At 42.6% G+C, this 20,797-nt stretch overlaps 3 protein-coding genes across 15 annotated transcripts in view; 2 read left to right on the top strand and 1 right to left on the bottom strand.

Annotated features, from left to right (window-relative positions):
• The window catches only part of gsc (goosecoid), a 13,313-nt gene extending 8,714 nt beyond the window's left edge, over positions 1-4,599 (top strand). For 2 of the 3 annotated variants that reach the window (XM_085932370.1, XM_085932371.1), the window contains exons 2-4: positions 1,975-2,338; positions 2,884-3,143; positions 3,763-4,599. In XM_085932370.1, the coding sequence (XP_085788496.1) occupies positions 2,002-2,338; positions 2,884-3,143; positions 3,763-3,909 (744 nt within the window). In that variant the 5' untranslated portion in view covers positions 1,975-2,001 and the 3' untranslated portion in view covers positions 3,910-4,599. The remainder of the gene's footprint in view (positions 1-1,974; positions 2,339-2,883; positions 3,144-3,762) is intronic. The other variant, XM_085932369.1, reaches the window with a different exon arrangement.
• ak7b (adenylate kinase 7b) lies at positions 3,090-14,814 on the bottom strand. 7 transcript variants are annotated; one of them, XM_085932362.1, is made up of 20 exons: positions 14,719-14,814; positions 13,480-13,635; positions 13,287-13,395; positions 13,106-13,200; positions 12,682-12,792; positions 12,201-12,284; positions 11,627-11,715; positions 11,177-11,267; positions 10,157-10,234; positions 9,882-10,031; positions 9,519-9,647; positions 9,300-9,411; positions 8,799-8,942; positions 8,621-8,686; positions 7,883-8,080; positions 7,388-7,590; positions 7,006-7,243; positions 5,778-6,940; positions 4,649-4,813; positions 3,090-3,122 (listed from the first exon to the last, which is right to left on the bottom strand). In XM_085932362.1, the coding sequence occupies exons 3-18, from the start codon at positions 13,390-13,392 to the stop codon at positions 6,918-6,920; spliced, it is 1,917 nt and encodes a 638-aa protein (XP_085788488.1). In that variant the 5' UTR covers positions 13,393-13,395; positions 13,480-13,635; positions 14,719-14,814; the 3' UTR covers positions 3,090-3,122; positions 4,649-4,813; positions 5,778-6,917. The 7 variants fall into 7 exon arrangements, with proteins under 7 accessions (XP_085788488.1, XP_085788482.1, XP_085788485.1 ...); XM_085932356.1 differs by lacking the exon at positions 14,719-14,814 and adding an exon at positions 13,710-13,809; XM_085932359.1 differs by lacking the exon at positions 14,719-14,814 and adding an exon at positions 13,710-13,809 and having other exon boundaries at positions 7,006-7,164.
• setd3 (SET domain containing 3, actin histidine methyltransferase) lies at positions 7,233-20,797 on the top strand. Of its 5 annotated transcripts, none has more exons than XM_085932366.1 (16): positions 7,233-7,916; positions 8,050-8,160; positions 9,620-10,606; positions 10,838-11,022; positions 15,440-15,563; positions 15,694-15,786; positions 16,224-16,372; positions 16,435-16,507; positions 16,646-16,902; positions 17,401-17,459; positions 17,650-17,764; positions 18,305-18,379; positions 19,093-19,259; positions 19,784-19,869; positions 20,139-20,296; positions 20,384-20,797. In XM_085932366.1, the coding sequence occupies exons 5-16, from the start codon at positions 15,461-15,463 to the stop codon at positions 20,636-20,638; spliced, it is 1,590 nt and encodes a 529-aa protein (XP_085788492.1). In that variant the 5' UTR covers positions 7,233-7,916; positions 8,050-8,160; positions 9,620-10,606; positions 10,838-11,022; positions 15,440-15,460; the 3' UTR covers positions 20,639-20,797. The 5 variants fall into 5 exon arrangements, with proteins under 5 accessions (XP_085788492.1, XP_085788491.1, XP_085788490.1 ...); XM_085932365.1 differs by having other exon boundaries at positions 8,021-8,160; XM_085932368.1 differs by lacking the exons at positions 7,233-7,916; positions 8,050-8,160; positions 9,620-10,606; positions 10,838-11,022 and adding exons at positions 14,454-14,523; positions 15,207-15,288.

The raw sequence follows: 20,797 nt of genomic DNA, 5'->3' as shown, positions 1-20,797 counted from the left end.
TTGCTTTGATGGTGGCTGACTAAAGGTTTTTGCGTGGCTGCTTAAATACATGCAATTATAGATATGACTGAATACTGACACAGCTTTCGACATACTTTTTCCTGCTGTTGGCAGCTAAACGCTATTGCAAATGAGGTTGTTGTTCTTTTGTTTGTTTTTACATCAGCACCATGGCCAGCTCCTTCCCTCACACTTTTGTTTTCGCACCCCGGTTAGCTCCTTTCTTGTGTCTCTGCGCCAGGCCCCTCCCATGCTGTGACCCTCTCATCCACGCCTGGCAGTGATTGATTGTTCATCAGAGCTGCTCATCAAGACGGCTACTTAAACCCTTGGACGGCCAGCCGTCACTCCTGGCCGCTTTGCTCATGGCCTGCCACCTGTCCCGTCCCGCCCCATCCCGTCCCATTGCGTTCCTGCTCTGAATCCCATTTCACCTGATCATACGCCTGCTTGCTTCCCGCTTGTTTGCCTGCTCTGCTTCGTTCTCAGCCAGATCTCACCACATACCTGTAGTGTTTGTTTCGACCCCGTCATAGAGAACTGAAAATCCACGTTCCTGCGCACACACAAGCTACAGTATATATTGAACGGGCCAAATAAGATCCGTCTTTGCTCCAATTGCATAGAGGCGTGATCATTTTGGAGTTGTGTTGAAGCAGTTTATTTTCCCCCCACCATATGGCCAGACACATTTTTCTGTGTGTGACGACCAACGATTTCCCCAACGTCCCAATTCGGGGACTGTTTGAATCCTCACATTGTCTGCCAACGTGCAGTGCGTTAAGAGGGCGTAAGACAGAAGTGAGAATCCACGCTCCCACGCACACAAGCAACACTCCATTTATGTTGATCGGGGAGCGGTCTGTATTGCAACTGAATAGAGGCGATAATGAGCAAAAAATGTTGTGCTTTGTTGACCTGCGTAGATGATGAGCTGCCTGCCGTTAGGAGGACGTGCTCTGATAGGCTCCCTGCAGAGAAGGGGGAGGAGGGAGGGAGGGAGGGAGGGAAGATACCAATCTCCTCATAGAGATGACCGTGAAAAGAAGCAAATAGGTGGCTTTATCTTGTAGCCGAGGGCTCGCTTAATTCTTTGAAATCTATGGCTTTTTGAAGAACACATAAAGGCTACCGTTTACCCGACCGAGCATGACGACCAGGAACTGCAACCTATCTTCCCGCCCCACAATTGCTATAGTTGCATCAAAACGAAATCATGGAGTCGAATTAGAGTTTGGACAAAAACGCAGATGGTGGCAAATATTGCTGATTCAAGAGTTCGCCATGTTTGAGCGTGCCAAACAAGGAATTTGACTTCGGTACATCGCAGCCTCTGTTCAACATTTAGGTGACTAACCACTCAGGACATGTGAAAAATGTCAAATCTTCTCAAACATCCCCTGATCCTAAACTCTCAGGTGGGCAAGGGAAAAACTCAAAAGTCCAACTAGGGGAGTTTTGAGTTTTTCCTTGACATCTCGTCGAATAACTACACAGTTTCTTCGAAAACATTTACTCACATATCCAATTTCGTAGTCAATTCCAATGAATGTCCTAAATCTTTCTAAAAGCAACATGATTTCTGTTTTCTACTGCGTTCCAGTATAATTGTCTTCCAGGAGAAATGACAATCGCAATACGTGTTTACAATTGCGCTTTGCAAAAATATGCAAAACTCCTTCAATGAATTGTCAATCCACAGACGGTTCGCACTCCACAGCGTGTGGCGCTCATTCGTGACGTCACTACGGTATAAACTCTGCTGCCCTTCTCACCGGCCCCATTCAAAACAACAGTCTCCTTTCTTTCTATCGCGGTGCCTCGCGAATGCAAGTAGAAGAGTTGCTTCCAGAGTCACAATGGCGCGCTTTTAGTCCCCGTCGCCCCCTCCAGTTTTGTTTTGTTTTGTTTTGTTTTGTTTTTTCAGCCCGGTGCCTACTATTTTGACTTTTCGTTCCCCTCTCTCTTCTTCAGCAGCCCCTGCCCTGCTTGGCCGCAGCGATGCCCGCCGGGATGTTCAGCATCGACAGTATACTGTCCGGACGACCGAGCTGCAAGGAGCCGCTGCTTCTCCACCGGGGCGCTCCGGTCGTCTTGCCTGGGGGGTTGAGCGACTCTGTTTATACAGACTACAACGGATTGTACACTGCCGCGTGTGGCCTCCCAGGCCCCGGAGTTCCGTCTGTGAACGGAACCAGAGTCGGATATAACGGCTATTACTACGGACAGCTACAAGTTCAAGGCACCGGAGGACTCCCTTGTTGCGGTGCCGCGGCCGCCGCTGCCGCTGCCGCCGTGCACAGCCTCAGCCCACAGCAATGCCCTTGCATCACGCCAGGTATATACACACACACAGCAAATGTTGTGATTCAAATGATACTTGAAAGCCATTTTGTTTGGATTGCTGACTACGTCATATTGTACCTCGGATGCACAAGGACGCAAGCTATCATTCGCGCACGCAACGCTCGCTCATCAACGGACATGTCAACACTTTCTACAATCACCTTGTAGATATCTATTGACGGATGTGTGCGTGCGTTTAAAGCACAAGACATCGAGCTTGAGAGTTTTTGCCGGTTTGGCCTGAAGATTTCGAATTGAGGTGGTCTGACGCATGCATGGTAAATGTCACCGACTCAGCCTAATAGGTTTGTGAAAAGTGCTTCCAACTGCTTCGTGTGAAAATTAAGTGTGTGAGTGTGACGTCTCTATTGTAGTGACTGCGTGTTTTGTTTTTCCTCCTTTAATATAAACTATATAAATATCTAAATATGATACAACATAAATATAAATCGAGCAGACTCGCCGCACACAGCGACGTGTGTGTGTGTGTGTGTGTGTTTTCCCATTTTGACGCGCGCGTGTCCATTTACCTCGCAGGCTATGACAGTCCGGGTTCGGTGTTGGTCTCCTCCGTGCCGCATCATATGATGTCCTACGTGAATATGGGCAACTTTTCGCGGAGTGAGCTGCAACTCCTCAACCAGCTGCACTGCCGCAGGAAGCGACGGCACCGAACCATCTTTACCGACGAGCAGCTGGAGGCTCTGGAGGGCCTCTTCCAAGAGACCAAGTACCCCGACGTAGGCACCCGGGAACAACTCGCTCGTAAGGTTCACCTACGGGAGGAGAAGGTCGAGGTCAGAGCAATCACTTTTTTTCCCCCCTTCTATTTGCACGAGTACAGCGGTTACTGCGCGTACATTGTGATTTGCAAAGTATTCTGCGAATGGAAAAAAAGATTTGCGCTCATAGCGCTTCAATGTTCAAATGTGCTTTTATTAAAAAGAATAACCCGCAAAATTAATGGATGGATAAAACCAACAAATTCAATTCATACATACAATGCCGATTGCATAAAACGTTTATTTTGCCCAAGCTTAAGTTTTGCAACGTAGCTAGGTTCTAAAGCAGCAATCTCAAGTGCACATTTTTGGAGGGGAATATCAGAAAGATACAGCAGGATGAATTATCGAATGTAAAAAATAACACTGGTGAAATGATAAAGTCGAGCCTAAATACACATACTGAACGAATCTGTGCAGTTAAGTCCCACACTGATTTGCCTAACCCCGAAATGGATCTTGTCTATTTGGCCAATTTAAGTCCTATTTTTTTTATATATATATATATATATATATATAACCCTATACGAAGCAAAAATAATGTACGAATTGAAAATCACTTTAAACTGATTATTTATATATATATATATATATATATAAAAATAAAGATTACATTTGTGGTTTCTTACCGCAGGTTTGGTTCAAAAACAGACGGGCCAAATGGAGGCGGCAGAAAAGGTCGTCATCGGAGGAATCGGAGAATACTCCGAAATGGAACAAAACAAAAAAAACGTCCGCGGAAAAAACAGAGGAGAGCAAAAGTGAAGTGGACTCGGACTGAGTTAAACGATCGAAACGCGTGCACGTTTGCTTGGATCAGTGGTGAATGACTTGTGTTGCACAGGTGTACATATATCCTAGTTGCGTTGTTTATTTATATCTAATTTAATTTGAATGTTAAGAGAATCAAGACCCTTGAGTTGATATCACTCACCGTGCCACACGCGACACCTTTATATTTCTGTTGTAATATGACGTATACCTACCTGTCAGTTGCCAACGTAGCGAGAATGGAAATGTGGAGTTGTTGATGCGCTGCGAATAGCTTTACAATGTGGAGTATGCGGAATCGGATATTTAGACCCCAAAAAAGTCCATTAAAAATAATCCATATACTCACGACTGAACATCAAAACATAAACCACATGGCTGATTTAATTATTAGGTACTGTACGTTGCTTTCCAGCCATATTTATATGAATTTCTTTTTCATTTGAAAACAGGTTAAAACCGAACATTTTCACCTCAATATATTGATTCAGGATGAAAGTGATTCTCACTCCATGTATACACGGCATTTGATCAAAAAGGCTCAGTGACGGATTTCTGGAAGAATTGGAATGATCGCCTAAATTGATCACATTTGGTCGACACGGAGCAAGAGCACCTTGTGGATTCTGACCTCATTGAGCTTCCTTCCGTGCACATTGTCAAAACATCATGAATGTTGGGACGATTAAAGACTACCCCATAGGTGTGAATGCATGTGTCAATTGTTACTTGTTTGCACGTGTCCGTACCCGTGCGGCGGCGGCGGCGGCGGCAGCGGCAGCGGCGGTCTGTTCGCTCATTTGGAATATGCTCCAACTCCCCTACAAGCGGGAGGGAGGGAGGGAGAGCAAAAGTATGGATGTTGGAATATAAAATCATGCTGCGACAAGCGTTCTTCTCTCCCGCGCGGGTACCTAAAAGAAAAGCGTAGAAAACGTAGTAAATTCAACAAGCGTCACGTTAAACCTTTCCTCTATTAGCCTGTGGTGTTTAAAGAAGAAATCAACTTCTAATTCATCATTATTCAGATACAATATATTAATTGTCACAGTTTGTACTAAAAGCAGAGTGCGCTGATTAATTACATTTTAAAAAAATATTGAAGGAAACGTGAGCAAATAGCTCGAATTATTCATAACAAAACATTAAAAGAAATAAACGGATCGATTGAAACATTAGGTATCGTATAAATACTTTATATTCGATTAAACACGCAAATAAAAAAAATCAATATAAAATCAATTTGAAAATGTATCGCTATAATAGGCGAGACACGAGGACAAAGCATATTTTAATTGTTAGCATTTGAAAATGTATCCAACTATTCCAAATTTAAGTGTTAGGTGTAGGTGATTTGTTTGTAAATATATATATATATATATATATATAATATATATATATATATATATATATATATATATATATATATATATATATATATATATATATATATATTCAGTGTCCTAGCTGAGTCACACATTTATTTCGAAGATAACAAAACACATTTCACAAAAAATGTCATGATCATGCAACTGTAATGATGTTTTCATTTCATATGCGTATTTCTTTAAGAAAAAATGCATACGTGTATTTTATTAAACGTGATTTTTTTTCTGAAACGTGATACAATATCATCGTCATCAAGAATATCGAGTGATATCACGGAATATGCACTAAAAAACGGTTTCATCTTAAGCTTTAAATGAAGCACATTTGCCGTAAGAACATGTAAAGCCCTTTTTTCAGTTCAAAATGAGTCGCCTAAATATTTCACCGTAAAACCCTTCGTTAAATTTCTTGAATTTAAAATGGACGGATGAACACATTTCTCCATTCAATGAAATGAATAATTGAACATAACTTTGATGTCAAGCCTACTTTTCTCTTTTTTTCTTTTCGTTTTCTTTTTTCAAGCTAACTTCAAGCATAGCACGATCGCTGTCTTAATGTGGACGATTTGACTGCGGAGGGAGGGAGCGAGGGGCAGGCCCGTCCGTCCGTCCGCCCGTCCGTCCGCCCGTCCGCCCGCCCGTCCGCCCGCCCGGGACGCGAGAAACGCAGGCCTGCCTGCCGCCCTCCCGCCTCCGAACTCATCAAGCAATTGAAGGCACTCGGCGCGGTCCGGAGCCGCTGCCTGTTCAATATTTTCACCATGACGTCTTTGAAATCATCTGGTTGCCTTAATTCACACTTGTGGCGCATCGAATGTACACGTGAAGAAAACAAAATGGTGAATAGCCGGCTCCCCATTTCAATATGCTCTTTATTATATTGGCTCGATCCATTTTTAAACGAACTACATTTGACGCACTTGTTTGAATAAAATGTGATGAAAATAACGGCATTTGATCGTAACAATATCGGAAAATGATTCAATTCTAGTCATGGCTTCGTTTTTCAACGTGTGGAGAAGTCTGTCTGCCGTCACTGTCTTCGTTGACCATTCAATCATGGGTAAGAGGAAAACCTCCCAAACATTTATTTAGCGCTTGAAGCATTTCAAATGCACTTAACTGTTACTGATTGCATCTTTGTTTGTTTAATGAATACACATTGTTTACTGAATGCACCACCAATGTCATTGACTCCATATTATTCACTGAATCTCCTTTTAATTAAATGATGACTGTGTTTTTCTCCTGTAGGTCAGTTGAACTACACTACTACTAACCAGTTTGAATTGTTTCAGTTATCTGCTGATTTTCAAGATTGATTTTCTTGTATTTCACTCACAGGAAAGGCAAGTCCTATTTGGCAGAGCACATGACGTGAATTGGCATCGCCTTTAAAACCTCCTGTACTGTACACTCCAAATCTGAAGCGACTTGGCGTTCAAAACAATCTTGCGTCAATGGTCGGCAGATATCAAATTCCGAATAGATTTAAAATTGCATTTGATGGGAATCGTTTCAAGAAAAAAGCCCTGAAAATGTGAAGGTCACGAAGTCACTCCTGTACGCTCTCTGTTACAGCCGACGAAGGATGCGGACTTCTGTGATCCCAAAAATGTGTCAGGGGTTATTCTTGATCAGATACTCTGCCTGAAATGATACAGAATAAAATTCAAGGAAGATTTCAAGGCAAAATCTCAATCTCACTTCATTACCAGGAAGTCTATTGGGTCCTCTGGCCATGCTGAGCCACATGCAATCAAGCCTTGAGACAGAGTGCTTATGACGTGCTCCATCAAGTACGTCTTCATCGGCACAGACAGAACCTCCAATTGCTGCACTTCCCGTTGCCTCTTCTCCTCTAAAGTGTGAGACTTTCAAATGCACACACAAACAGTACTGGTTGGATGGATGGATGGATGGATGGATGGATGGATACCCAGGGCTTTGTGTCTGTTACAAATCATGATCAAGCTATTTGTAATTATATAGGCCCACAGTTGATAAAAATTGTTGTTTTTTTTCCCCCGCCCAGTTCAAATCATCTCAAGCAAACGAGATGAATTCCAGATAGAATGATAGAAGAAAGCTTCGTACCCACAGCTCCCAATGTTCAGATCTCTGTCTGGCTTCGTCCCTCTGCTTTTGTTCCCTCTTTGCTTTCTCAAGCGTCTCTATCAGCTCACTTTCCCATTCCTGTACCTTGTGGTGTCTCTGCTCATAGTTTCTGGGTTGACCCACTCTTTCGCAGATTTGATGCAACAGCAGTTGGTTGTCAGGTGAATTGGCACTGGTAATTTCTGTAAAGATGAACAAAGAATGGATCAAAGAAATGATTTGGAGATTTTGTGGAGGAAAAAAGTCCCGTCTGTGTGGTATGATGTGAAGCATTTGTGCACAGCATCTGAGAGGTCCACTGTGTCGAAAGCAGCGCTCATGCTATGCTATGCTATGCTATGCTATGTACATAAACACTACTTGAAATCTATTTTTATGATGACAACTGAGATGCATATGGAGGATCACCAGTGAAAAAAAGCCAAGACCTTGTGCAAGGGTGCATGACTTAAAAGGTTTCAGAAAGGCTGTTACCAATTAAAAAAGGCTTGATGTCCAACTCCTCAAAGTAAGTGACAACACTTTCTTCTTCCATGTTTTTCTCTCTGTATTTGGCTAAAATTTGCAGGAACTGCTCGTGCTCATATTTGTGTTCCTGGACCAACCGCTCAGAGAGGTTGATCACTCGATCTTTCAAAAAGGAATCTGATGCATCCAGGCACAAAACAAACTCTGCAAGAGACACACAGAGCAAAGGCAAAGAAAAGGCTGATGTGTCAATCGAGCAGAGTCCACCTAAAACATGGGCGCGAGTAAGTCCACCGCCACTCTGTCCCAAAATAATATCGACTTTTCTTTCAGGGGAGAATTGTAGTACTGACATTATATATATTTTTGAATACAGACCTATCATAAAGGTGCCAATATTGGGCTCGTGCCCTTTAATGACATGTAACCCAATTTTTCCACTTGAATAACTACTTCTTGGCGGTCGAACAATAATAATAATAATAATAATAATAATAAATTATATTTATAATGCACTTTATATTCGGAGGAATCTCAAAGTGCTACATGGCAAGTAAAAACCAGAATAAAAAGCAAGGACAAGTATAAAACAACTGGACGACAACCAGGCTATAAAAACAGGAATTACAGAAATGCCAAAGTAAAGAGGTGAGTTTTAAGTCCGGTTTTGAAAGAGTCAGTGGATTGGGGTGCTCTTAGGTGGTCGGGGAGGGAGTTTCACAGTGTGGGGGCTGCATGGCGAACCTGGCATTATCTTCTTGTTGTATAAGGAAGTCAAAGATGCTCTCTCGTCTGATTCATGCTCATCAACTAAAAAAGAAATGCAGATACATGTTTTATGAATTGTGTGCATGTATGATTGTGAGCGCGCACGCTATGGGCATCTTACTGTATATGTGATTATGATCTTGGATTCAGTTACCGTGGAAAAGCTCTTTGGCCTGCTCATACGTCTTTGGAAATCCATCCAGTACAAAGCCCTGGTTTTTGCAGGGGTTGGACATGAGTTTATCTATCATCATCTTCACCAACAGCTGGTCATCTAAAACACCTAAATGGCAACGATCTATGTCACAAAACATCAAATTTGAAACATATGATTTTCAACATCAAAGTTAGAATAAAACACATTTGAGACAAAGCTTGAGTCTCGGCATAAGCGCTTGGGAATGCACCAAATGTTCAGCTGGCTTTCCACAGCGATCCTTTTTACAACACTGCTCATCCCGACCAGGGCAGCTGCCATTGGGCGAAAGGCAGACTGCATCCGCAACTGCTGGCCAGTCAGTCGCAGTCGAATATACAATTAGACTCCCAGGGAACAGAGTTACCTCTTCAAACATCTTCTTGTTCCAGCTTTATTTGTGGCTTGTTCAGTGCGGCGATTGCGGTGCATTCAAGTTTACGCCCCCGCCCGCCGTACCTCCGTTCTGTTCCATGTTCTCCTTGAAAATGTTCAGCAGTTCCTGGGCTTCTGTTGCTGATGTTGATTCCTCATTGTCTATGTCTGAAGGAGTATTTCTAATCATAAATTCCTGGATCACAACAGGACTACATTTAAACATGTGATATTGCCATCGAAGTAATATGTGACGTTTCCCTGCATGAATGGGCAAAAAAAAAAAAAAAAAAGAGTTCTTACCAGGTGTGAGATGGTCTCGGAGATTGTCTCCTTCAGCCTGATGTGGTGGAGTTTATAGTGGTCACATATTTGTTGAGACACTGTGCTTTTCCCCACTGCAGGAGGACCCAGAACACACATACGAATGGGCTGGGAGTGCACAAGAGATTGAAACATTTCAAGTTATTGGCAAAAATAGTGTGACAATGAAATGTGCAATGGTCTGGAAGTTGACCTAAATGGGCTGAAAAATATGCTCCAGAGCTGCCAAGTGTTACAGATGTAGTACACTTTGACTTTTTGGATGCAGCAGGAGTTGGATGTTGACAGTCGTAATAGTATGCATTTGCGTGCGACGGTTGTTTTGGTCCATTCAGTACATACCAGCAGTCCCCTGCTCTGGCGGTACTCTTCTACCACCAGTTCGATGTTCTCCACAAGACCAAACTCACACAACCAGTGGACAGTGAACAGTTCCTTGAGATGGACACCTTCCATGCAAAGGTTGACGCGCAATAAATCAATATCCATGATCTTTTAAGAATAAGACAGACAAGAAACTGTGAAAGGAGAATTTGGATTTCTTGAAATGCGCACGCTAGATCAAAAATGGTCAGCTTTCTATTGGCGTTTGAAGTGAACCACATACTGCAACCTACACTGAAGTCCTGTTTTAGGAAGGCCTCTTCAAATGGCTTCCTCTGGATCTTCCCCGATCCGAGCGCACCGGCAATGGACTGGTGAAAAACAGAACAAAATGAAATGTCATTTTGCATCCGTGCCCTTTCGAAGCGTGCGCACGACGGCGCAGGCCTGTCGCGTCAACTGACAAGAGGCAGAGATCATGCAGTGAAAATAGTCCCTGTCCAGACCGGCAGGGAGCAGAGAGGGAAAAACAGCCGCATCACAATTCACCAAGCGTCCTGTCAGATGCCAGGGACGGAAAGACGGACGGACGGACGGACGGACGGACGGCCATATTGCCTACAGAGCATCATGTGAGCTGGGAAAGAAAGCCTGTTGATGAGGGTCAAAAACTTCAACCAGAGAAAGCAAAGAAACAAAACCGACAACCCAGAGATTCCTCAGTTCCTAGTCACACGCAACCGGTAGGAAATGGACTCGTCTTGCATGCTATTCTTTCAAGTGCAGTTAAAGCTTGGTTTGTTTGAGCGGCTCAATCAGTTCGAAGGATTCACAAAGGCAAAGTGGATGTTTATGTTTGTTTCAACGCTCAGTTAAGTTGCCTATTTACTTAGTCGTGCTTTATATTTTCCTGGTATGCAATTACTGAACTTAGTTCGATACCTCCAAATAATGCAATGTTTTCTTTGTTTAAGGTCATCAACCTTGCAATAAGCTGCAAAAAGAAAAAGAGGAAGATCTGAGTTGTTCTAAGGACCAAGGCCCTTTTTTTAAGTTGGGGGCAAAGAAGTAGGGAAAATCAGGTTGAAGGTGCCGCACCGCGTTGCAACGCTCCCTGCTTCCAAATGGCATGACTTGTAATATTCCCTGAAGTGACAAAGTAAGTGCATTGCACGCTGTACTCATAGAACCAGTCAGTCTGTGTGATAGTATAAATTGCAAGTGTGACAATGTACGTTGACGTGTTCGAAAATATGTGGTTGCCATTTTGAACATTCTGCCTGACATTGACAATATCTAACGTTCATACATGCCTTGACAATGTCCTCCATGGTGTTGTTGGAATAGTCCACAGCGACCAAGTAATAAGGCTTCGGCTGGATCTCAATGATCTTTTGGATAACACTATAATGGGAAGAAACGAAAACGACAGTTAAAAGCATACTAGAGCTGTGCCAAACCTGAGATGTTGGTATTGGTGATGGCGCCAGTATGGTACCAAGTACGTTGAGGTTAAAAAAGATGATACTTTTTGGGGGAAATTGAGTCTTGTGTGAAAATGAAACCTTCTTGTTTAGTTTACGAGGCTTGCCTCCGATTTGGAGCGTGAACAATTCAGCTGTTTCAGGCAACCAGAAGAGCCCACCCACTGTGATTGATGAAGGGAACAATTGGACACCTCTTTTCATTTAACGACAGCTATTCATTCATAGATGTGATTATTGACAGAAAACACTGAATAGAGGATTGCTGTTGTGACCAACCTTGCAAGGTCACTGACGTGAATGGTGGGAACAATGTTGTTGCCCTCTCCAAAGACTGCTATTTCATTTTCTTGTCCCAGCCATGACAGCTGTAAAATCCAGAAAAAAATGGTTTGAGGGGGGAAAAAAAAGAATGAAGCCATCACAAACAGTCGTTCAGAATTTTGCTTCATATGGAATTGCTCTGAAGTCGTTTGGCCCAGGGAGTAATTCAGTGAAGAAGCGCCGCTGCTGACAATGACCAGAAAATGGAGAATGTGCGCTCGGTGTGTGTGTGTGTGTAAACTAGGACACGGACGCGTGTAACGAGCAAAGAAAAGAGTGTGAAGTCAAGCAAAGGACTGCGGCGCACTAACAGTGTCACCGTGTCACTGTGTCACCGTGTGACCGTGTCACCGTGTGGTGTTCCTCTTTTGACAAGTGTCCATCGCCATCCCGTATGCGTAACGCAACTGATTCTTAAATGGGGAGAGGAAGAGGATGTGAGAAGCCTCAAGGCTAAGTGATGACATGTATATTTATTTCGCAAGGAAGGCAACCACGTTTTGTGCCAGAATAAGCAGCAATCTGTTACCTTGAAAAATAGATGGAAGACCTGCTCTCCCATTCCATACTGAAGTCCTGACACCACAACATATGTGGAAAACAATGCTCTGTCCTAGAAGCAGTAACAAACAGATTTTTGCTAGAAGTGCCAAATGTAACCAAACAACTCCAATAGAAAAATCAAATGAATGCGTGAGTATGCAAAGGTCCTCCGATGGATATAAAAAGTCTACTCGCTCAATGCTATCAAAAGCTAAGAACTGAGATGAAACCCTTTCAAACAGGGGGCTGTGACACTGTTTATTGTTTATCCATTCATCGTTCATCTATTTATTATTGATCTATTTGTTATTTATTCATATTAAGCTATGTTGTCTGTTTATCTATCCTTGTGTTTCTGTATCTAACTGCTGGCTCCTGAATTTCCCCCCGGGCGGGGATGGATAAAGTATCCATCTATCTACAATTGTGTCCGTAGAACTTCAACGCAGAGTCGCTATGAAACGTACCATCTTGCCCATTTTGGCAACCAATTTCTCCAGCTCCAGGTGCTTTTTAAAGTTTGGATGGGGTATTCTTCTTCTAAAATCATCATCGGTAAAAGGGAGCTCCAGCTCATCCTTTGACAGAGAGAGAGGGAAAAAAAAGGAGGTTACTATGTGAAACGATGAAGGCAACACATAGAGCACACAGGGATGGGCAAACACATTGACATTTGCATCATCTCCCAGTGCTTGTGTGGATTTTCTCTAGCTTCTTTGCTTTCCTCCCATGATAAAACAAAATGGTGTTTTTTTTTGGGGGGGGGGATAACATATTATGTACTGGAGAAAAAAGAAGAAGCAATCATAGACCTCTCTGTAGCACCTCTAAATCTCAGATCCTCAAATCTGCGTGAACAGCAGACACAATACATCCTTCCAAAATACTTACAGAACTGATTGGCTCACTGCATGCCCAAGTCATTACTGTAGAGATGAGGATAAACCTTTTTGGTCGCTTAAAATGTTCTTTATTGTCATGGAGGGCTGCAAATATGCAACACAAAATGGAAAACACCTCTCGTTATTGTTATTATTATTATTATTATTATTGCAATGACTATATCCCCTACCTGTAACAGCCCAGCGCGCTTCATCTACCTGTTCAGGATGCCCAGTAATGTTGTAGATGATGACGTCACATTCCATCAGCTTTTGTAGAACGTTTTCCCTACTCATTTGCTAATCACAATAGATAGTTGATCTTTAAGTCACCTTTTCAGTTTGTGGCTTTATTTTTCATGTTGAACTTTTGTTAGTACTCACAACGTATGCCTCCAACACAAATGGTCTGATCTCCTCTGAAACAAACGAACTCGTTCCAACCACTTCATAACTTTGTGGCACAGAGTCGCACGATTTCAATGTCCGACCCTCTTTCTCAGCCGAGCCATCACCTTCAATCGTATGTTTGGAAAGACACTGTCAACAAGAAACACCTTTTATCATATCCATTTCACGTGGACCTTTTAATTCTACACGTCTATAGATTTTACCTTTGCAATACATTTAGATGTGAATGAGTCAATATCGTTAATAAAAACTCTCATCTGTGTATGTATGTCCATCTTACGGCAAGCTTCTGCGTTTGTGTTATTATCCGTTGCCATGGGTGACGTAAAACACTCACTGTCAAGACACGATCTGTCAACCCAGTACCATCTGGAGCGCGCATGCGCAGAATGTCGCCATCTTGTGTCACTAACAGTACAGCAACTGCACTAAAACAAAATACCTTTATAATGAATGGTCCACGTCCGTGTATGTTTACCTCGTTACTTGGCTCAGCCATTCCCAACATTGTACTATGTTTATATCAATTACCCAAAGTTTTCCTGCAGTCAGCTTTATGTTATCTACGTACATAGTTACACTCACGCGCACGCACTTTTATTTTATTTTTTTACTGTGACCACTCACCTTAAAATAATTCGATGTCTATTAGTTTTGTCTTTTGATGTCAGGGTCCAAATATATTTTCGTAAAGACTTATAATTGTCAATAATTATATTGTTTCACCCAGAAGTCTTTGGAACTATTATCCTGTGCGGACCGACACAATTAAGTCAGCGCAGTTTTATGTCGTATGCGCGTTTGAATGTGTTGTGCTTGTTGGGCGGCCACTGTTTATGGAAAAAGAAATCAATTAAGGTGAACATTGCTCTTGTACTTCCCGACCGATCTATACTCCAGTCCGGTAGATGGCAGTAATGCAAGCAATTTGCTTTACAGAAGAACGAGAACAATAATAAGAAAATCAAAAAAGTTGGACAAGTAGCCACACCGTGGTTGTCGTCACGTGAAGGAAGGGTATGTCCTATTTAAGAATGCTCATGTTCTTCCGTGCATTTGAGAGTTATTGGCAAAGGTAATCCATAGTTTTCGAACCCCGTGTAACCTCGCCGTCACTAATGAATTGCCAAGAAGCTAACAGCAAGTATGAGCATGCTTCTAAAGATAGAAAGCAGGGGCAATAAAGTACGCCTCCCTCCGCTCTCCTTTTACCTTGCATGGGGTTCTCCTTGCCTCCACAAACTGATGACTAATGCTAATCGTATTGCCACGCAATATGATGTAGGGAGTCTTCCCACGGACCCCCGAATACGGCGGTGGCTGGCTGGCGTGCTAATATTGTTTTGTTGCGGTGTTACTCAACTGGTTTCCAGATGAATTGGCCTCTCATATAACTGGCAATTGGGGCAATGTTTATCCAGTCGTCATGTTTGCTGCATTGAGATGCAGCATGTCGTTTTCAAGGAGGACCCTAGACATTCTTATTCTTCCTTTCAGAATTTGACAAATCTGTCACACAAATACAGCCAAATTGTCCAGTTGTGTTTAACTTGTGAATACATTTGTGAAATACAACGCCCTCTTCTGATCGCTTGCAGAAATGACAATTATCCATACTCGTACTAGTACCTATATCGTTCCTATTGTTTAATCCTTTATGATCAATCCATCCGTTTTCTGAACCGCTTTTCCCACACAAGGTTCGCGAGCCTGCTGGAGATTCGAACAATTTGTGTAGCAATTTTCAAACATCCAAGAGACTGATGGACATTTTGGAGCTCGGTGCGTTTGTTATTTGGAAGTGCACCTTGAGCACTGTGCCCCATATATTACAAGTTGTCGGCTAATATTAGTACTACACAATACTGACAATAACCCTAACCCCCCCCCCCCCTCATTTCCAACCCCACTACTCATCCTCCCTTACCCCCAGTGCTGCAGTCCATCCATCGCCATGGGAAAGAAAAGTCGAGTGAAGATTCAGAAGTCTGGATCAGGAGCTAGTGCTTTGCCTTCTCCCAAAGAGATGATGAATCTGATTGTTGAACTTCTGCAAAGTAGGTCACGGGCGTGCTGAAATGCTGCCTACTAATTTTGAACACGGTTCAGGGTGGATACCCAAAAGACTATGCTACGCGATGTCCATGTTTGAATAGTTTAGTGGTTTGTTTGTTTTTTATTCTTCAGAGTGCAGCAGTGAATCCCCATCTGCCAGTGAAGAGTGGGAGGAATATATCCAAATCAAAAGCTTGGTTGAGAAGATCCGCAAGAAACAGAAGGGTAATTTGACTTGTCTACATTTGATGGGATGTGCTGTCATTTGTGATGTCGCCACATCATGGCAACAGTGACGACGAGTCGTACGTTGAATCGCTGCGAGGCTCATGGGCGAAACTAAGTATATCGTGGTGGTCAATACTTTTTATATACATCAATACAATACAATCCTATCGAATGTCTGTGTTTCTCTCGCTCGCTCTCTCGATGTCTGTTAGTCGCTGGGTCCTATACCGTCGAATGAATTAGAATGTCGTAAAGCCTTTTCATACGGACGGGGCTACGGGGAAAGCATTTCAGAGCATCCTATTTCTAATTTGACATTTTCATATAAGTACTGCAAATGTAAGTCAAAATTCAAAGTGTCCTATTTCAGGTACGTGGGTCGTATTTGAGGGTTGCAGACACAGGCATTTCCAACACCTGGTGTCCTATTTCAGGTATGTCGGTCGTATTTGAGGGTTGCAGACACAGGCATTTCCAAGATCTGCTGTCCTGGGCAAAAACCAACGGGTCGTCCTGTGATGGTCTTCAAATTGGCAACTTTGGAAAAGAAGGCTATGGTCTTCAAGCCAAGAAAGACATCAAGGTGAAAATGAGTGTGGTGTTGATGATACTGTACTTTGCTTGACTTTTTCTGCGGCTTTACAGGCAGAAGAACTCTTCTTATGCATTCCTAGGAAGATGATGATAACCTTGGAATCAGCACAAACCTCTGTCCTGGGTAAGGATTTTCCAGCTTTATTGAAGCCAACCAAATGTTAGCATGACATCACCCGGAGCATTTGTTTTCTTCCTGTGCTTTACCGCTGATGTGTGCCACATTGTCAAAGTAGTGTCCAAATGGATTGAATTGTCTTAGGACCTCTGCTACGCCAGGACCGAATTCTGAAGGCAATGGGCAATGTGTCACTCGCCTTCCACCTGCTTTGCGAGCGCGCCGATCCGACATCTAGGTGGCTGCCGTATATTCGCAGTCTTCCCCAGGATTACAGTACCCCGCTGTATTACCAGCCAGAAGAGGTTCAGCTGCTTCTGGGCACACAAGCTATTCAGGATGTCTTTAGCCAATTCAAGAACACAGCACGCCAGTATGCCTACTTCTACAAACTTTTACAGGTAGGGAAACATTGAGGATAACACTGAAAACATGCAGTGAACAGGAACAACACTCACATGAGCAAAGTGTCAATTAAGTCTGCTAAATGAGTCTTTTTCCAATTGGATTATTTTGGGCTGCCAAAAGACGTGTCCCATTTACGAGACTAAAAGGACGCAATGTTCATCTGTTTGCGTCAAACACTAGATATATATATATATATATATATATATATATATACACACACACACACACACACACACACACACACACACACACACACACACACACACACACACACACACACACACGAAAGCACGAAAGAGGACAAAGCCAAGACGGGCTCGCTACCGGCTAAGCTCTTCACCTTCAGCGTGGTCAACTCTTATGGAACTGCCATCATATTGGCACGTGTTCTATATCTATATCTATATCTATATATATATATATATATATATATATATATATATATATATATATATATATATATATATAGAACAGTTTGTCATCATTTCCAGACTCATCCTGCTGCCGCCGTTCTCCCCTTGAAGGACAGCTTCACATTTGATGATTACAGGTCAGTGTGCAAGCAGTAAAGTTTAGAAATGATCATACGCAGGTTTTTGTTTTTTTTTGTTTTTTTTTGTTACTCCTGCTTGATCATTAGTTCAGCTTTGGGATAGCAATCTTGTGACCATGTTACGTAATCAAGGTATGTTATCACTCAAATCCTCCTTTGCGTGACGATTTTCTCATTTCTTTCTCAGGTGGGCTGTGTCTTCCGTCATGACTCGTCAGAATCAGATCCCTACTGAGGATGGCAGCCAAATCACACAAGCGCTCATTCCTCTTTGGGACATGTGTAACCACACAAATGGTCTGGTAGGATTATAATTTCCTACTTTAACACTAGAATCATGAGGCAGGATTTTTTTTCTCTTTTTTTTGGCAATGCCTTCAATGTGCTGCACCGACTCCTATATTTGTATCTAACAACTCTTCTGGCTACAATGAACCCTTTTATTTTTAACTCCAGCATTTACCCAGCCAATTAAGAGGTGCAAGGGGGGGGGGGGCAGAACTGTATATTTTGATTTTTTTAATAAGCTTTCTTTGAATATTTCTAGGGGGCGTTTGTGAACCATTTCTTTGTTGAGTCTACTGTGTGTTTGATGTCTCACTGACTCATTCTCAGTTTTACGATGGCAGCTGTCTTTCAATGACCTTATTGATCCTGGGACTGATACCGTTCCCTCGGCAGACAAGAACAAAGTCGCAAGAGCAGGCTGCTAGAACATCTCAAATGTCTTGAAGGCTCTGCAATTCTTCAGGGAATGCGGACTGCTCGTTCCCTACTTGTAGACAGGTTGATGTTGGTTTGCATGCGGTTTTGACTCTCTTGGTGTTTCTAATGATTTGCAGATCACCACTGGCTACAATTTGGAGGATGACCGTTGCGAATGTGTGGCACTGACAAATTACAAGGAGAACGAGCAGGTGAAGAGGGATGAACATGGAGTCATGGAGTCACTGTTGAATGTATTGAAGTCTTTTGCGTGGAATCCAGTATCCTCATCCTAATATACTCGGTGTTTGCTATGATGTTCAATGGACTGATGTACTCATCATCACGATTAGTTTCACAGGTCTACTATTTGATTGAATTAGGAATACATGTCAATGTCTTCCCCTTTTGCCCTATCCCTTCTTGTAAAAGAGGTTTATGATGTCGACAAGACTTGGGCGCCCTTATTGATTGATTGATTGATTGATTTTCGGTTCGTTTGTTTGCAGCGACCCCTCGTTTATTGCTGATAATTGGTTCAAAGGTTCCTACCCCCCGTGATAGGTGAAAATCTGCATTGCGCAGTCAATATTTTTACAATATAATTGTATTTTTAAACATTTGATGGAATTGTTAAACACTCGATTGTATTTTTAAACCCTTTTTAAGCATTTTAAAGTAGAAATGAAAGTGAACTCTTAACCAAGTCCCACACGCCCGTCACTATAACTCAATCTTTGGTGCACATTTAAGCTCAACCAATCAGATGACATAGTAGAGGACGGAAAAAGTCCGTTGTCACGCTGAAATCTAAACTCTGATTGGTTCAAAGAAGAACGAACGGTCTCAATGTGTGTGTGTGTGTGTGTGTGTGTGTGTGTGTGTGTGTGTGTGTGTGTGTGTGTGTGTGGGCGTGTCTCTGCAGATTTACATTTTTTATGGCACCAGATCCAATGCAGACTTTTTCGTCCATAACGGCTTCTTCTTTCAAGACAACGTCCACGATCGGGTGAAGATCAAGCTGGGCATCAGCAAAAGTGAGAGACTCTACGCCATGAAAGCAGAGGTGCTGGCACGTGCTGGCCTTCCAGTGTATGTACAACGCTTTTTTTCTTTTGCTTTATTTTTCCATTATTGTTGTCTAACCAGCGCATCCTGCCGCCGCAGTAATTTGGCGTGCACGAGTCGGTTTAACATTATCGGGGCTGGAATGTAGATCGGTGGAGGATTCTTTCCTAAATTTGAACGCTCAGTTAGGTATGAAATAAATAGAAAGTAAGTGAATGACTACTTTTGTCATATATTCGTATGAAATTGCAACAAAATAAAGGAGCATCAGTGAGTCAGTCCCCTTTGAATAGCCATTTATGTTTTGAACATCGCTGAACAAGAAGAGTAGAGTCATACTTTTTAGAATCCGACTGGCGACACTTTCACTGATTTGATGGTTGACCTGTGGCTGTTTTGGTGTAGCTGAGCCAAATGATGATAGGAAATACATTTTGAAACTTTTCCACCTACTCTACAGTGTGCTCGGGTTCCCTTCGGGGTGCCCACGTTAAGTTCGACATCCTGTGTCACACGGGATGAAATGTGGTTTCCTTTCTGATTTCTAGGTCTTGTGTCTTTGCTCTGCACGCCAGTGGATCCCCAGTTTCAGCACAGCTGCTGGCTTTTTTGAGAGTCTTCTGCATGACAGAGGGTAACACCTACAGCATACAGTAACATGGAACATTTCAGCGGGGTCTGGTTTAAACAGTACTTTATGAACTTCATCATGATCAACTCATCTGTTTTTATCTTCAATTTGATTAAGACTTGTCATTCAGTCAAGTCATGTGCAGCGAATAGATAATGATCTCAAAATGGACATGGTCACAAACTGCGAGAAGATCTAATGTGTTGTTGCATCCTTTTGTTTTTTTTCTATCGTGTTTTTACACGAGGACTTCTGGTTTTGTTTGATTACAGAAGAACTGAAAGACTACCTTGTGGGGGACTCAGTCAATAAGATCTTAAACCTGAGTAATCCTGAATTTCCAGTTAGCTGGGGGAATGAAATCAAATTGTGGACGTTCCTGGAGACCAGGCTTACTCTGCTGCTCAGGAACTATAAAACTACATCTGAGGTTAGTACATTGTTGTGAAATGAAATACTAGCACATTTTGTTCTCATTAGAATGTCCTTGAACATTCTTCCTCATTATGTACATCAGGAGGACAGTGTCATGCTACAGCAACCCGATCTATCGGCTCACGCTCATGCGGCCGTCCAACTCCGACTGGCTGAAAAGCAGATCCTGCTGAAATCGCTGGCCAGTGGACAAGCCAAACTTAGGCATTTTGAAAAAAAACTGGCAGAAGGCATGCCTTTGCCTTGCTGCGAAAATGGTGGCATGGCTCCGTGTGAGAATACTAATTGCAATTCTTCCGATCAAGGTGTTGACGTTTGGGCAGGGCAAGGAGTTTGAGCTGCACAAGTACTGTAACTCTCAATGAAGGCGAATCGATGCCCAGGGCAAGAATAGAGAATTTGAATAGCAATAATGAGGATTCAGTTCACAATTTGTGACCCACTCGAGTGAACGATACATTTCGAAAATATGAAATAAAACAATATGTGGAGTGTC

This window comes from Syngnathus leptorhynchus, chromosome 15, assembly GCF_054491065.1.
Source record: "Syngnathus leptorhynchus isolate UIUO chromosome 15, UIUO_Slep, whole genome shotgun sequence".
NCBI lineage: Eukaryota > Metazoa > Chordata > Actinopteri > Syngnathiformes > Syngnathidae > Syngnathus > Syngnathus leptorhynchus.
The sequence above is the reverse complement of the archived record's forward strand: the minus strand, read 5'-3'. Positions and strand labels throughout refer to the sequence as shown.